Genomic DNA, 16819 nt, shown 5'->3' with positions numbered 1-16819 from the left:
TGATGTAGGTGATAAAAGTTTTAACGAGTGTGTGAGAAGAGACTTTCTTATAATGTTGGAAACAATATTAAGCGGGAGACCAAGTGAAAATAACATAAAACATACAACTCATTTGTAGGAAAATAAACTCATCTCGCTGTGCTCAATACATTTCTAATTTAAATGAGAGCCATCAAAAAACAGCAGAGAGCCTGACTTTCCAACAGGAGCCCCTGCATACTCCATCGAAACCCCCCATTTCCACACCTACATTATCAATGTAACACATAATGCTCATTTACGGCTCCCAGATTGCCAACTTTAGTGTCCAAATACTGATTCTGTCCATCCTACTCCGCCATCCGTATTTAACAAATGGGGCCCACGAGATCAGTGCTTTCAGTTTAATGTGACTAATTCAGTTTAATTGAAAAAAAATCATCAGCTTGGTGATCAACTTCTCTTAATGCTCCAATAGCTCTAATCAAAAATCACCCCCAGGTCAATGTGTTGGTTGCGGTGGTCGTGGCTTTTTGTTTCGTTTGTTTGCTTTTTGTTTTGGGGGGGGGGGTTCGTGATGGAAAATGTGGATAATTAAGAAATTAAATAGGAAAATAGCTACCTACGTGACAATTGCAATGCCCACGTTATCCCATATTAGGTAGGCCCTTCACTATGACGAAAGCTCATGCTCAAATAAATTGGTTAGTCTCTAAGGTGCCACAAGTCCTCCTTTTCTTTTTGCGAATACAGACTAACACGGCTGTTCCTCTGAAACCAATAAAAAGAGTGACTCTTTCATCTGCATCCAGTTGTTGCTTCACAGAATTTTTGGCTTCATTTTAATTTAATAAAAACTGTCCAAAACCCCATCTCAAATCTTTGGATCTTATCCCAGCAGCACCCTCAGCCTTTCTCTTTTCCAGTAAAAACCCAAATTCACTGAAAGTAGAACAATTGCAATCAAAACTGAAATATACATTTTACTAATAGCCAGTAATAAAGGATTTCACCTGTCTCAAAGCGTTGGTCAATACATTACAGAGCAGCCGTTTCTGAAAACCAGGTTTTGATAAAATAATAAGCAAACACTGTAATGTTTAAACGTTGAACAACGGTGCATTTTCAGTTTCCAGGTGAAAATGGAGGCGTTCCAGTTTTTTAACTAAGAGGCAGAGTATAGTATCGCAGGAGTAGTAGTATTCTAGATAATAAAACTCCAAATGTTTGCACCATGTGAAACCAGAACAAACCACTCAGCTAAGCAAAGAAGCTTTCTAATGGATCCTTAGCCCAATGTAACCATCTATAAAGGTTGCGGACACGTCAACCATTTCCTACAACAGAAAAATGATTTAAAAATTCACCTACTTGTATTAAATTGCATTTGTGGATCTAACACATAATCCCATCTTTAAATCCAGCTCCATAATATTCATAATAATCCTGAATGCATTTTATTAACATATATGTTTTTAAATGATCTGGAACGACTTCGAGACCAAGATTTTTGATCCTGTCTCTCGCTTTTGATGTCTGCAGATTAGCGGCAAATCCTATTTCCTGTAAATCGGCTCGAGTTGCTGTGCAGAGAGTGCCGCAGAACCCCTGTGGGAGGGGGCAACAGTTTAAGGACCAAAGGGCTGCAATTGCTAGGAGAAGCTGAGCAGTTGCTAAGGAGGAGAACATGTCGCTAGGAGACACTTGCTGGTTACTAGGTACCACACGTCATCAGCAAGCCCTTGAATAAGCCAAGTTAGCTAAAGCATCCTTTCCAGGCTGCACTTTAGCAATGATCTCTGAAAACAGTTCTGTCTCCTACACAGAGACATAGAAATATAAGACCGGAAGAGACCTCGAGAGGTCAGCCAGTCCAGTCCCCGGCACTCATCGCAGGACTAAGCATTATCTAGTCCATCCCTGACAGGTGTTTGTCCAGGAAGGCTGTGGAATCTCCATCACTGTAGGTTTTTAAGAACAGGTTAGACAATTTGTTCCAGTGCTTAACCACCCTGACAGTTGGGAAGATATGTGCATATCTTGCAAACAGCATATCAATTGCCATCAGAAAGGGCACTAGAAGATGTGGAACATTTGACCAGAACTCCCATCACATTCAAATTCAGCCTAAGGTGTGATCTGCTTTTGCAAACCTGCAGTGGTTCGTGTGAATTCTGTTTGTGGCTCTAAACTTTGTGACACATCCAGATATACAAAATGTTTCTCTCTCTCTGCAAATATTTGTAGGCAGCTGCTTGTTGGTGCTTTTCAAGTTCAAAGTGGGCTCCACGGGAGAAGTCACCTGCAGCACATCATGTCGATATTTTCCTACATGGCCTCTCACCTCCTCTGGCTCTAGCAAACCAGTTAACCCATGCAAAGAGCATGAACCCCCCCAAACTGAATCTTGCCTGTGGGTTTGCAGTGAGATTCATCTTAGGACAAAACCAAGTTTGAACCCAAACCTTTTAAACTCCATGGCCTGCAAAGGCACACGAATGGATTCTGATATAAAATCATAAATCCATGTTGAGCCAAACTGGAAAGAATTCACAAACTCTGAATAGGACTTACCCTGCAATCTTTGTTTCTTCCTCCTCATTACCTTTCTGGGAACATGATAAGTGCAACCTTGGAAAAGGAAAGGGTTCTTGTATTAAATATTCATTGTCTTGCACATATTTTGAGCCTTAGGTGGGAATTTGAAATCTTTAGACTATAAATATATAGCCACTTCTACCTACAAAACTCTTCAATAATCTTCAGGTCCCCTTGGGGCAGGGGCAAGGGAATGTACCTGCTCAATACCACAAAAGAAATATCTGGAGGAGAGGGATTTGGGGAGATTGGCCATGCCTTGTTTCACAGGCCTTCATCATTTGAGGGTTCTTAGTGGGGTGGTGGAGTGAATACAGAATATCTACAGAGTAATGGAGTAAAAATGTTATAAAACAGAGAAATTCAGTCTTGGACACTAAAAATTCTACTTGCTCTGCAGGAAGAGTGTCTTTTTATAAGACAGGTTTCAAGTACTCCTTTTCTTTTTATAAGACCCCATTGTTAGTAGAATTCACCCTCCAGGGCAGGAAATCCGCTGCTGGCCATGTGGAATGTTAGGTTTCCAGGACTGTACATTAGAAAAAAACGTGTAACATATTTTCATAACAAATCCATAAATACATTTTCAGCCTGGTGGAAGGACGCATCACTAAGCAGCAAAAAGTGAATGAATGGAACTCTGGAGCTCACTTTACGTTAGCACCGTCATTTATTGCAAGGCAAGCTAATCAGTGAGAAGCAATGGGATCCCCAGCTCCAGAACTGCAGAGCAGCAAAATCGATCAAGGACTGTGCCCAGCCGGTTAAATTCACACATAGAATTCAGGGTCTCATCTCTGAGCTAGCAGTAAAGACAATGTTTAAACATGGTTCTAGGACCATAGGAATTGTTATACCAGATCAGTTTCTCCACCACTGTCTCTCTCCCCTCTATGGTCTTATTTACACTACAGTGCAGACTGTGTTAACCAGGACTCATTATGGGGGTTTTACACCTTCCTCTCAAGCACCTGTTACTGGCTACTGTCAGCAAGACAGTGGACTCGGTGGCTCATCGGTCAGAGTTCGTTCAGGGCGGGGATGCATTCAGCGCACTGTTAAAGGGGATCCCAGCTTCCATTCTGGCATACGCTCTCCCAGAGGAGTGCGGACTGAGTTAGCCAGCAGGCCTCTGAAGAGATACAGAGACTCCCATCCCCCAAAAAGCAAGCTGCTGAACCACCTCGCTGAATCATGTTTTAGCCACTTGTTTGAAGGCAATGTAGAAAAGTTAACCCCTCTTCTGTTTGTGTGTGTGGCTATGCTGACATCTGTTGGCCAGCCAGGCTCATAGCTCAGTGCTTTGAGCATTGGCCTGCTAAGTCCAGGGTTGTGAGTTCAATCCTTGAGGGGGCCATTTAGGGTTCTGGGCCAAAATTGGGGATTGGTCCTGCTTTGAACAGGGGGTTGGACTAGATGACCTCCTTAGGTCCCTTCCAGCTCTGATATTCTATAAATCCCAACTTCTCTTCCCTGTGGATAGCCTAGTGTAGTACTTGTTGATATCCCATTCCAGGCCCAGTTTTTTATTCAAAGTGACCAATTTTCTATGGCTATGCAGGGCCATGTATCACATGTGCTGCTCCTTCTTTTCCTAGCTTCATCCAGATTTCCTTCTCCAGGCCCCCGACATTACTATGTTAGTTTGATGTACAGAATGAAATTAAACCAGCAGGATTCCACCAACAGCCTCTGATTTTGCTTTTCCTTCGTGAAACCTCCCTTGCCCCATAGGATAAGAAAAAAACTACCCTTTCTCCCTCTTCCTCCATTAGAGGATGCAGAGCCTGCCTGATTCCATGAAGCTGCAGCATTAAATCACACTACGTACAAGGATGGATTTCCTTTGATTCTTGTGCAATACGGGCTATAATTTGAAATAATTACAAATGTATTTATTCTTGGAAATTCCTTTTCCATGTACTGAATCTCTAGCCACATGGGGCTACTTCCCACTGGGATTTTCTACTCTTGCAATGATGTTTTCCTGAAAACCTGAAATTCAGCACTTGCAAATACTTACAATTTTCTCACCACCTGCAAATGCTGTTATTGAACTCAGAGATGCTTTCACAGTGCACTGCAGCCTCTATGGAAGCGTTTTAGGCTGGCCTATACTATTGACTATCTTTCAGATGCCCACCACACTGAAGACGGTAGGTGATTGAATTCTAACAATCCAGTCTTTCCAGCAGAGGTTTCAAATCTGTAAGCTGGCGTCTCCCACAAGACTCAGGAAAAGATCAGGTACATAAATCTTTAGTTACACTATAGCATAAGGGTCTGATGCTGCTCCCACTGAAATCAATGACAAAACTGCCAATGACTTCAATGATACAAGATCAGACCCCACACAACAGGTTTTTTTGGAAGAGATTAGATGAATTATATGGAGAAGGGGCCAAGAATTCCCAGTTTTAACAGTAATTATTGTTTTAAACAAGCCTTTTGGAAGGGATCTAAACCCTCAAGCTTCAGGGCATAAGCCAACCTCTAACTATTAGAGGTTAGGAAGAAACTTTCCCCGGGGTAGGTTATCTCATAACTGCCTACTACAGGGTTTGTTGCACCTTCTTCTGAAGCAGCTACTATTGGACCCTGTCAGAGGCAGGATGCCAGACTAGCTGAACAACTGGTCTGATCCCATCTGGCATTTCCTATGATACAAATCCCAGTGAAATCCAAAGGAAAGTCAATTGCTTGTTTTAGTAACTTTTGGAGGTTTGCAGTGCTTATCACTTCTGTAGTCTTGTGTAAATTACCATCTGCCAACTAACTCACCCAACATATTGTATGGCTACAATGAAAGAACAGACACATATGGATGATATTCAACCTTCATAACACTCAACAGTGGAGTACTTCGTTCTTTATGATACAACAGCCCCTTCCAATATCAACCTTCTCTTCCTACCTCTTTTCTTCTTCCTGAATTTCCTCTCTCCGGGAGTGGCTGGGAGGAGCATACACTGTAAATTCGGCCTCGTTGTCCCAGTGCATCACTTCTTCTCTGTCTTCGTTATCCCAGTTAGTATCTACCTCTTCCATCACAAGATCCACCTGCCCCTCAGGGAGGATACAGACTGAAATGGGAATGGTGGAGGAAGTGGTGAAGTGAAGGTAGCCGGTTTTATAAGCATCTATCCACACCATATTTTTACATGTGGAATGTAGAACTGTATAAATATCAGTAAACAGAGAAGTATTCAAATATGCCAGAACTCCGGAAATGTAGCTCAGGATTTGAATCATTTTCAGTCCTACTGGAGCTGTGATAGACATTACTTTTGTGCAGTTTTCCCTAAGGAAGAAGTTCAGGGGTTCCGTAATGCGTGTGGATAGGCCAAAATAAGAATCAGTCCTGCCTATAAAAAATGGCTTTCTCTGTACTCATATGCCAGCTATTGGGTCAGGTCTTCAACGGGTGTAAATTGGTACAGATCTGTTGACTTTGTTGGAGCGAGACTGATTTGCACCAGTTGAGGATCTGGCCCATCTATCTCTGGGCCATGATCTGATCGTTCTTGCAAAAATATGCAATGGTGGGGAAAGACCCATAGATTCATAGATATTTAGGTCAGAAGGGACCATTATGATCATCTAGTCTGACCTCCTGCACAACGCAGGCCACAGAATTTCACCCACCCACTCCTGCGAAAAACCCAGAGAGCTCTTGGTCACTTGCACTCTACTACAAACAGCAGCCAGAATCCCCTCCTTATACATGCTGGGTGAAATTCACCCCAGTGGGGGGACATGGCCCCCTTCCCTTCCACTCTGGTTTACAAGCTGGGGCTGGGGCTTGTGGGATCACACCCTGTGCTCCTAGGACACCTGCCTGGTTCAAGTCCTAGTCCAGTACCTCCAGACTCCTTCTGCCTGCCTGTGTTCTCAGCAAGCAGAATGCCTCCAGGAAGTGTTTCTGGGCCAGTGCACCTCCACATGTAACCCTTCTGCTGCAGTACCTGCTGAAGTCAGAGTTATCCCCAAGTTTGAATTAACCCTGCCCTATGGCATTATACACTGCACACAGGAACTACCCTCCACATCCTAGTCATTTGCCAACACTGCAGGGAAATAATACTAGACAATCTAATGGTCCCTTCTGGCCATACGTTCTATCAATCTATATGTCATGTCATGCCATGCATCCAGAAAGGCCAGCAGGCCAACTTCCTGAGAAAAGCTCAGAGTACAGATCTGATCCAAAGCCCAGTGCAGTCAATGAGATTCTTTCCATTATCTTCAGCAAGCATTGGGTCAGGCCCCGCTGTCCATTCATATCTTAGATGCATGCGAGAAAATGAAGAAGAGGAGATAACGCTACCCAGACCATTTAGTACACAGTAATTATGGGGTCTCACTAACAACTCGATTCAACAACTCTTGGCCACAAAACACATGGAGCCTATGATGAGTTTAATAAGAAAGTATGCATCAAATTAAAAAATACAGAAAGATAGAAAAAGGACAGTTATGATCCATTTTTATTCCATCACATGTGCACTCAGGAATACACTACAGGACATCATGCTAACACCACACATTTCACTTTCTCTTTATCTAATTTTTTTACAGAAATACAATTACAAAAACACAAAGAAGAAGAAAGACACTTTTCTACTAATCTCGGCTCTTGTTTTTAGAGTATATGAAAATAGGGCAACACAGAGCACTCAGCTACCAGATGGGCACATTATAAAAACACAGCTAGGATATGTTATTTTGGTTGTGTGGACAGTAACTCCTCGTTAAGGCTGCCTATCTTGTAAAGGAAACTAGTGGGGAACAACAGGTTGGCATGAAAAGGAGGCATCCGATGGTTTTTGACAGGCCAGCCCAGAATGCGTTGTGGGGGCATACTGGAGATTTTCATACAATGGCCCCTCTTGGAATAATTTCATTGCTAGGGAGTCACCCTGACATTTTTCAACACACTAGATCTGAAAAGTGACATTGTCTAGGGAAAAGTCAGCAATTACTCAGGCTGAATTAAGTTCACCCTTGTGAAGAGGGCCAGCACCAGGCCTAAGACAAAAGAATCCCATGCACGGCTACAGGCTAGGGACCAACTGGCTAAGCAGCAGTTCTCTAGAAAAGGACCTGGGGATTACAGTGGATGAGAAGCTGGATATGAGTCAGCAGTGTGCCCTCGTTGCCAAGAAGGCTAACGGCATATTGGGCTGCATTAGTAGGAGCGTTGCCAGTAGATCGAGGGAAGTGATTATTCCCCTCTATTCAGCACTGGGGAGGCCACATCTGGAGTATTGCATCTAGTTTTGGGCCTCCCACTACAGAAAGGATGTGGACAAATTGGAGAGAGACCCGCGGAGGGCAACAAAAATTATTAGGGGGTGGGGCACATGACTTACGAGGAGAGGCTGAGGGAACTGGGTTTGTTTAGTCTGCAGAAGAGAAGAGTGAGGGGGGATTTGATAGCAGCCTTCAACCACCTGAAGGGGACTCCAAAGAGGATGGAGCTTGGCTGTTCTCAGTGGTGGCAAATGACAGAACAAGGAGCAAGGGTCTCCAGTTACAGTGGGGGAGGTCTAGGTTGGATATTAGGAAACACTATTTCACTGAGTGGTGAAGCCCTGGAATGCATTACCTAGGAAGGTGGTGGAATCTCCATCCTTCGAGGTTTTTAAGGCCTGGCTTGACAAAGCCCTGGCTGGGATGATTTAGTTGGGGTTGGTCCTGCTTTGAACAGGGGGTTGGACTAGATGACCTCCTGAGGTTTCTTCCAACCCCAATCTTCTATGATTCTATGTGCCATGAATTTCACCTGACAACATTTGCTATTCTGGGTCAGACCCCACCACCCCCACATGCTAAAAGCAGAACAGCCCTGTAGTGGAAGAGAGAGAATACAAGTCTCCAGTGAGAAGTTAAAAGCAATTATTGAATCAAGCTAAGTCTTTGTAAAAGAGAACTCAATTCAAAGAAGTGAGCAGGTTGCAGCTGGCGTTCTCAGGGTGAAATATTTGGTATGTCGTGGCTTTTAAAAACATTTTGTGGTTTCAGAAGTGACGGGAAGAGGGAAAAATAAGAAGCTCTCTTTTTGGAAGGGTGAATGAGGGATATATTTCAATGCTCACATGCAGTATTTGTACAGCCTCACGGCCATTACTCCCAGCCACGTTCTGAAGTGCCCACAGCTCCACCTCTGAGTTTCACAGATACCAAGTGAAAGCAGTAAAAGAATGAGTATTGGAGGTGATCAGAGTCAGATTGTCTCTAGGAGCAGAAAAGGAAAGGAAGAACCTCCTCTCCCCTTCATCAAAGAGGCAGTCAGTCACATGTCTAAGTCCTGTGACGGGGGCGGTTCTCCAAGGTCTTCATTTTCCATTTGTTTCAGAGGCCCTAAGCCCCTTCCCCCCCTGAAACAAAAGGAGAAGAAGGATTACATTAATAAAGGTGCTGGCTGTTTGGATTGGGAGCAGATCAGTCATTCTATCCAGTCACTGCCTGCATTTGTCGCATAAAACGATTTAAAATGCCACAACACACCAAATCAGAGATTTCACTTAAACCAGTTGTAGTAAGAAGAGGGCCTGAAACATAAGGCCTTATATTAGATGCCTGGTATGAGGCCTGAGGCCTGGGCTAAGGTATTTAAAACCTTGCTGATATGAAGCAAAGTTAAGTTGTGAGCAAGAGGCAGGCCCTGCTCACAGAATTCGGCAAGCATAGGGTTGATATTGCAAAAACATATGTTCCTAAGAGGTGCTAGGCACAAAACACTCATGCAAGCACATTCCAGAAAGGTGGTACCAGAACACCCCGATAAACACATTTCCCAAAGATAACAGGAACATGCTGACCCATCTTAAGGATAAGGTCAGGATGACAGCATCATGAATAGAGGTGTTTTGATTGCACCTACAGGTACAAGGCAATGGGTGGCGCCCTAATACGTTAGAGGTTGGCACCCTAATATGTCAAGGATGATATGTAACTTTTGTATTGCTGTAAAAAGATGTACCTCAGAGGAAGTGTCTTTGTCTGGCCTAGGGGATAGTGGAAAGTCCCGCCACTAACTGACCCGGTCCATTGTCACGGGCATACATGTGTTAGTGTACCTGTAACCACTGAGCCAGGGCATTAGCACCATGCTTCATCAGCAATGAACCTGACCAAGTGTCTTCGCTACGAACCAAGTCTGTGAATGTATTGGGTGGTTCCCTTAAGGTCTGCTGTGGCAGCTGTCTGCGCAGAGCTGGGACAGCACACAGGAGAACACCCAGGAGAACACGCACGCAGCCAAACATCTGACAACACCAGTCATGCATGGAGGGTGAAATTCTACCCTATGCACACAGCTAGCATAGGGCTGCTACTCCACTTAAATCCCACTTAAAATAGGGCTTCAGAGGGACTTAAGTGGAGTATCAGCCTTGTGAAATTCGCCCTGAAAGTAAGTGTGACAGGTTCGGTCACAGAGACCCCCTTGGGACTGTCACCTGATGTGCTGAGATTACCTCTGAGCCTGTTTTCTCTGCCAGTTTGGGACTTCAGATCCCTGTCTTGTTGAGCCTGACATGCTAGCCAGCTGCAACACAGACCCAGGGTCTGAACCAAGCCCCCAAAGCTGCAGACTTAACTGAAAACAGCTCAGCAAGTACTCCTGTCTCCAGCAACCAAGTCACCCAGCTCCCAATGGGATCCAAACCCCAAACAAATCTATTTTACTCTGTATAAAGCTTATACAGGGTAAACTCATAAATTGTCCGCCCTCTATAACACTGATGGAGAGATATGCACAGCTGTTTGCTCCCCCAAGTATTAATCACTTACTCTGGGTCAAATAATAAACAAAAGTGATTTTATTAAGTATAAAAAGTAGGATTTAAGTGGTTCCAAGTAATAACAGATAGAACAAAGTAAGTTACCAAGCAAAATAAAACAAAACACACAAGTCTAAGCCTAATACATTAAGAAACTGCATACAGGTAAATCTCACCCTCAGAGATGTTCCAATAAGCTTCTTTCACAGACTAGACTCCTTCCTAGTCTGGGCCCAATCCTTTCCCCTGGTACAATCCTTGTTAGTTCCCAGATCAGGTGGTAACTAGGGGATTTCTCATGACTGGCAGCCCCCTTTGTTCTGTTCCACCCCCTTTTATAGCTTTGGCACAAGGCGGGAATCCTTTGTCTCTCTCTGGGTTCCCTTCTAAATGGAAAAGCACCAGGTTTAAGATGGATTCCAGTATCATGTGACATGTTCACATGTCCTGTGAGACTTCATTACCCACTCGCTGACACACATGTATACCGAAAGGCTTACAAGTAAACAGAGCCATCTACAGCCAATTGTTCGAGTCGATGGGATACAAGATACTAAACCACCATTAATGGCCCACACTTTGCATAATTACAATAGGACCTCAGAGTTATGCTTCATATTCCTAGTTTCAGATACAAGAATGATACATTCATACAAATAGGATGAACACACTCAGTAGATTATAAGCTTTGTGATTGTCAAGGCTGAATCCCCACTCTGGCACCTCAAGTGCAGGAAGTGGGGGCCTGCAAGGATTTTAAAAATTAATACTGGCCACTCTAGGCTTCTATTAAACTCCCAGCGTTACAGCTTCTTTCTGACCTTGGCTTGGTAAACACTGCCACCACCCAAATGCAAAAAAACCTCTTGGAACCCAGGAAGGAACACTTGGCTATTCCTCCCTGTGGGGTATCCTCAAGCCCTTTCACCTCCTGGTCTGTTGTGCAGTGCATCTTTGAAACCTGCCCATCCAACTCCCCAAAGAGCCGGAGAAGAATTCTCAAGTAATACAAGCAGATGACATCATTCAACCTTGAATGCTTTTATTTTAATGATTTTATGTCCTGTTTCAGGAAAGCCTAGAATAGAGATTTCTATAAAAGCCCACAAAGAAAAACACTCTCAGGAGTCCCGCAAAATCCTCTGACGTTTAAGTGAAGTCGAGATAATGATAGCTATATATTCCACCTAACAAATACATCCTGCTACTACTTGCATACCCTGTTTCACTTGCTGAATATAAGAGCTACAAAAGTCATACATTCCAACACTAAATTGGGCAGAAAAATCCAGATTTCATGGAGGGGAGGGGAGGGGACCCAACTCCTGCCTTATTACTCCAAATTCCCAGTTTGGGGAAACATCCTAACACATTGCATGGAAGCGAGTTTAAAAAAAAAAACAACAACCAAACTGTCAATGATGACAACTAATCAACTATGACAACAGTGTCGCATTTTCCTGTATGCCGGCCTTCAGTTTTGCCATGTAACATATAGCTGACATTATCACACAACATCATAGCACGGTTTCATGATGCAGGATGAGCTGTACTTAGCCAAGGTAGATATCATCTCATTTTTTAACTACAAAGTCGTGCTGTGCTATTCAACGGTGGGAGAGGGTAGTAGCTGGGGCAAAGTGCCTTGCCTGTCTGTCTCACCAGGGGCCCAAATGTGTCACCTGTTGCAAGAGTTACTTTCGCCATACCCATGCAGAGGGATTTTCCTTCTAGACCCCTCAAGCCCCAAGGACATGCCGTAGAGCATCAGGTCTAAGCTCACATGTTAACGTAAAAAGGAAGCTTTGGAGGGGTTTAGAATGTATATTTGTTCCAAATTCCAACCACCTCCAAAGGTCGGCAAAATGTCCTCTGGCATTGCCCAAGGGTGCACCTCAAAGTGTCTCATATAAATTCTGTTTAAAGATCATCTGACAGTGACAGACTCACTCCCCAGTTTGGGATGTTCTTCATATTTGGAGAATTTACCCCCAGAATAGGACTGTCTTTCACACCGAGATCCAGACCAAAGAAAAGGCTCTGAGAATCAAACAAGCATCCCAAATCTACTCTGCACAGATTGAAATTTACCGCGAATGTACTGCAGGTCAAAACCATCTCAAAAATGCAACATTGACATTTTAACAATATTGTTCCCACAGCTTCTCTAAATACTTTCAGAACCTCTGCAGCGTGGAACCCACCCCAGACCTACCCGGGGATGTCTCTATACCGAAGCTGCAGCCCTTCTTTCTGAATCAGGTTTTATCAATAAAGGCCAATAATACTTGTCAACTGAAACTGTGTAACGAGAGGAATTGGTTACTTACTCTCTTCCACTGGGCACAAGGTTCCAACTTCTGCAGCCTACGAAGAAAAAAGGAAACAGTAAAATATTAATTATTGTTAACTATTTTTGACTATAGCCTCTCTCTTGCTTTCTCTCTCGGTGTTAACACTCTTCCTCTCTGGCAATTCAGTAGATGGCACCCTTCTCTTTTGAGTCAAACCCGAACCAGTACCCCAGCAAGTGATGCTGTGCTGTTAAAAGCCTTTTGCATGAAATATAAAACCAAGGTCCTATCTGTGGCTGTTAAAAATACCATTGCACTTTTTGTAAGACTGTCAGGGTCAACCCCAGCGTCCTGGCCAAATGTGTCCATTCTACCTATCTAAATTCCCCAGGCAATTTCCATTAGATACAGTATTTTTCTCTCTCCTCGTTAAACTTCTCTATACTACAGCTGTGTGCTGTTAAACAGCTGTCGTCTCACCCCAAAGGTGACTCCATTTCAATGTCGGGCAAAGTGAGTTATTCCGATACTTGACAAGAGAGGGCCAAATTCTTCTCTCGGTGAGGTTGCTGTGGAGCAACTGAAAGTCCTCGGCCCACAATTTGTACATTTTGTTATTACGGCTTGCTCACTGCTTGGTCTGGGCAAGATTGCTAAGTATTGGCACAGATAGCTTAACCACGCAGGTTTTGCTGCAGTCTCCAGGACTAGTCCCTTAACAGGTCTTCCTCCTCTAAGGCAGAGGACAGCCAGCATTGCCAGATTTAGATCAACGACTACAGCACCATTCTTAAAAATCAGCCCAATTTATCAAGGCAAACAACGCTGCATGGGGATCTCTTTTAAGGCACTAAGGGCTAAGCAAAAAACGTGGGATGGCTCTTCCCCGGCTGACTGAGAGGTCTGGCTGGGGAGGGTAAGGGGGTCAGAGCAATGACAGAAGCATGAAATCTTTCGTCCACTCTGCTCAGATCCAGGCACAGAACATCAGGTGGCAGCCTCTAGCTTTCTTGGACCAAAATGGAAAACAAATATTAGGCCAAATGCTGCTCACGGTTACACCAGCGTGTACTATGGTTCCACGTGCCCTCTGCACTGGCGTCAGAGCTGCTGGGATCTCCAGGAGAGTACAGGCTGAACCAGCAGGAGCTGTGTTCCCTGGAGCTCTGGGAGATATTGTCCCTCTAAACTCACACAATGGTGAGCATAACGCAGCTCGAAGGGTATCCTGGAGGATTTGGGTTTTGTGCAACTTTGTTGTACAATGTATTTAAATATTAACAAAAATAGCATGAAGCCCTGCAAGGCACATCTGAGCTGGAGAGCACGGGGTGCTACAGGAAACCTGGGAAATACCTGTGGGGAACCTCCCAGAACAGACTGAACATGTGGCCCTTTCACAGCAAGTCAGCAGAATAGAGGAGAGCCCTGCTGAAGATGTCGGAGCTTGGAAAGAGGACGTGGGGTGGGGATTACTAGATGTCGCAAAGTACGGATGAACGTTGCTGTGCTGACCAGCCCATGGCTTATATCTAACGGAATCCAATCAATCGGAGTAGTAAAAATGGGTTGGGTTTGTTTTTTTTAACCCAGTCACTGCCACTGGAACATCCATGGGCTACTTGGCTTGCTTGGAGGAAGAACTTCCAGGGCTGGCCTGGTTGGTTCTTTGGATCTGAAGCAATGAAAGGAGGAACTTCATTTTCAGTCCCTGTAAGTTCTTCCTTACTTTATATTTGAGCTTCATTGATTTCAGTGGGAGCAGGATCAGACCTTTCAAGTGCTGGTGATATGGGAACATGAGAGGAGCTGTCAGACCAACTCAGAGCATCGGTCTAGCTAGTTCAGCAATTTTCCTTCCGCAGAGACCAACACCTGAGGTTCTAGAGAAAGGAAGGGAAAACCGAGCTATCATACACAGTTTGGAAACACTGTGCATGGGGGTGTGGGAATATTTCCTCCTGATCCCTGCAGGTGACCATGGTGTGAAATGTCACACTGCACATCTGAATGTTGCTAGTGGTGATAGAATTAGCCTAACTTCTACGACATCCTACCACAGTATTTTACCTTCATGGGTATTGATGCGACTTTGTGCAGAAGAGACCCCACCTGGCCAGCCCAATGTTAACGCATCATCATGGGAGAGCCCCACTGACCCCCTATCATTAGTTTAGTCTCTTTATCATCCCCACCGTAACCACGTACCTGAGCATCTTGCTTCACTCTGGCCAGAGGCTGTGGAATCACCTTCTCCATTCCCTGAACAAACCACTTGAACACCCTGCCAGTCAGAAACTCCTGTTAAACTCCTGTTACAGCCCTTGCTTTCTTCATCGGGGGGGTTTGCATGCAGCTTGAGCCAGGGCAGATTTAGCACCACAAAGGGCCCATAATGCAAGAAGCGAATTTACCCTATATCTGTGTCCACCCTCTGCGTACTGCTCTGCACCAATTAATTCAATCAATCAACCAGTGACAAGGTGCCAGAGGTGGCTAGACGCACTCGGCATGTTCTTGGGTTCCCGCCATTAGAATGAAAGTTCCACCAGGCAAACACGGGGGGGATGCACACGGGGCAGCAATGGAAAGGGCCAGCGGATCAAAGTGTTCGGGAACCCAAATACGTAAGACACCAAGGACCATCCCAAGGCGACAGTGGAACATTTCAGAAGGATTCACGCTGCACTACCTGCCACCGTCGCCCCCCAGCGTCTGAGGAAAGAGAGATGTCCCGAGTCCCACCAGGCTGTCTGTAGATGCCCGCTGTGAGGTTCCCGATACGCTGTGACTTGCTTGAGAGCTTCCCTTTAGTGCTGTCCTGGTCTTACTTACTTTCCTTTCTGCTTGGGATTGTTCACAGCGAGAGAGAAGCGACATCGTGAGTTTCATTGTAAACAGTGAAGGCCTTTGAGGCTTAAGCCATGTAGGTGAAATCCACCCTTGTGCAGAAGGCCAGAACCAATGAACATCACTGGAGCCACATCCGTCTACCGCAGCTCAGCACCCAGCCCAAGGTCAGAACAAGGTCCATTTTGAGGGCGTAAGTGGGATTTAGATATTGCACCCACAGCGTGTGCCAGCCCGCTGCACAGGGGAGAGCTTCATGCTGTAGGACTTGTCAGAGCTGCCACCTGCTCGTTGATTTGTATTGTAGTGGCACCTGGGGCCCAAATCACGGATTAGGGCCCTGCTGTGCTAGCCACTGGACAAACCCAGGACTTAAAGGCAGTCGCTGTGCTGAGGCGCTTACAATCTGACAACCAAAACATCAGTATCAGCACCGCTCTCCGTCACGTAGCTGCCTCATCCCAAATGATCACCAGCATTTTGAACTCTAAACCCTGTTAAAGCCATCAGCAGCAGGAGAAGAACGGACGGAGGGGAAGCTTCATTCTGTATTTTCAGTCATTGGTCTCTGAAACTAACCAGCACCACATGGTGTGGTTTGTGCTCAAAAATGAATACAGCTCAGAGTCTAAATGGCATCAACATTTTAAAGCACACAAGGGGATGTTTCAGAAGGTGAAATGAAAACTGAGGTGCTGTGGGGCACTGTGTGTATGGGGGTGGGGGGGATGTGAGAAAACCTGGATCTATGCAGGAAATAGCCCGACTTGATTATGTAAAGAGTTGTCACTTTGGATGGGCTAGCACCAGCAGGAGAGTGAATTTGTGTGGGGGGGTGGAGGGTGAGAAAACCTGGATTTGTGCTGGAAATGGCCCACCTGTTGATCACTTTAGATAAGCTATTACCAGCAGGACAGTGGGGTGGGAGGAGGTATTGTTTCATATTCTCTGTGTGTATATAAAGTCTGCTGCAGTTTCCACGGTATGCATCTGATGAAGTGAGCTGTAGCTCACGAAAGCTCATGCTCAAATAAATTGGTTAGTCTCTAAGGTGCCACAAGTACTCCTTTTCTTTTTGCGAATACAGACTAACATGGCTGTTCCTCTGAAACCGGCCCTTTAATCTAGTTTTATAAACATTTATAGCAAAGAATGCCCCAGATGCCTTCGCTCTGCTGCCAACGTATCAGTACAGGATTTCTTCGAGAACTAGGAAGATTACTAACTCAGTGTGTCAGTACAAATTTCCCATGAGTTCTCGGATGTGTACTGCCCTAGGATTGCCATATGCACCCGGTTTTGACAGCACTA

The 16819-nt window shown here is 44.8% G+C and overlaps 2 protein-coding genes across 5 annotated transcripts in view; both read right to left on the bottom strand.

Moving 5' to 3' along the window:
• CNGB1 (cyclic nucleotide gated channel subunit beta 1) overlaps positions 1 to 1606 on the bottom strand; it is a 64454-nt gene extending 62848 nt beyond the window's left edge. For all 4 annotated transcript variants that reach the window (XM_048816751.2, XM_048816753.2, XM_048816752.2 and 1 more), the window contains exon 1: positions 1351 to 1606. The gene's annotated coding sequence lies outside the window, so the exon portion shown is untranslated. The remainder of the gene's footprint in view (positions 1 to 1350) is intronic.
• A 5394-nt stretch (positions 1607 to 7000) lies between these two features.
• The window catches only part of LOC125620815 (cyclic nucleotide-gated channel beta-1-like), a 33844-nt gene continuing 24025 nt past the window's right edge, over positions 7001 to 16819 (bottom strand). The window contains exons 10-13 of the mRNA XM_075118228.1: positions 15351 to 15504; positions 14867 to 14942; positions 12695 to 12731; positions 7001 to 8957 (exon numbers count right to left, since the gene is read on the bottom strand). Of these exons, the coding sequence (XP_074974329.1) occupies positions 8941 to 8957; positions 12695 to 12731; positions 14867 to 14942; positions 15351 to 15504 (284 nt within the window). The 3' untranslated portion in view covers positions 7001 to 8940. The remainder of the gene's footprint in view (positions 8958 to 12694; positions 12732 to 14866; positions 14943 to 15350; positions 15505 to 16819) is intronic.

The sequence above is a fragment of the Caretta caretta genome, chromosome 12 (genome assembly GCF_965140235.1).
Source record: "Caretta caretta isolate rCarCar2 chromosome 12, rCarCar1.hap1, whole genome shotgun sequence".
NCBI lineage: Eukaryota > Metazoa > Chordata > Testudines > Cheloniidae > Caretta > Caretta caretta.
The sequence above is the reverse complement of the archived record's forward strand: the minus strand, read 5'-3'. Positions and strand labels throughout refer to the sequence as shown.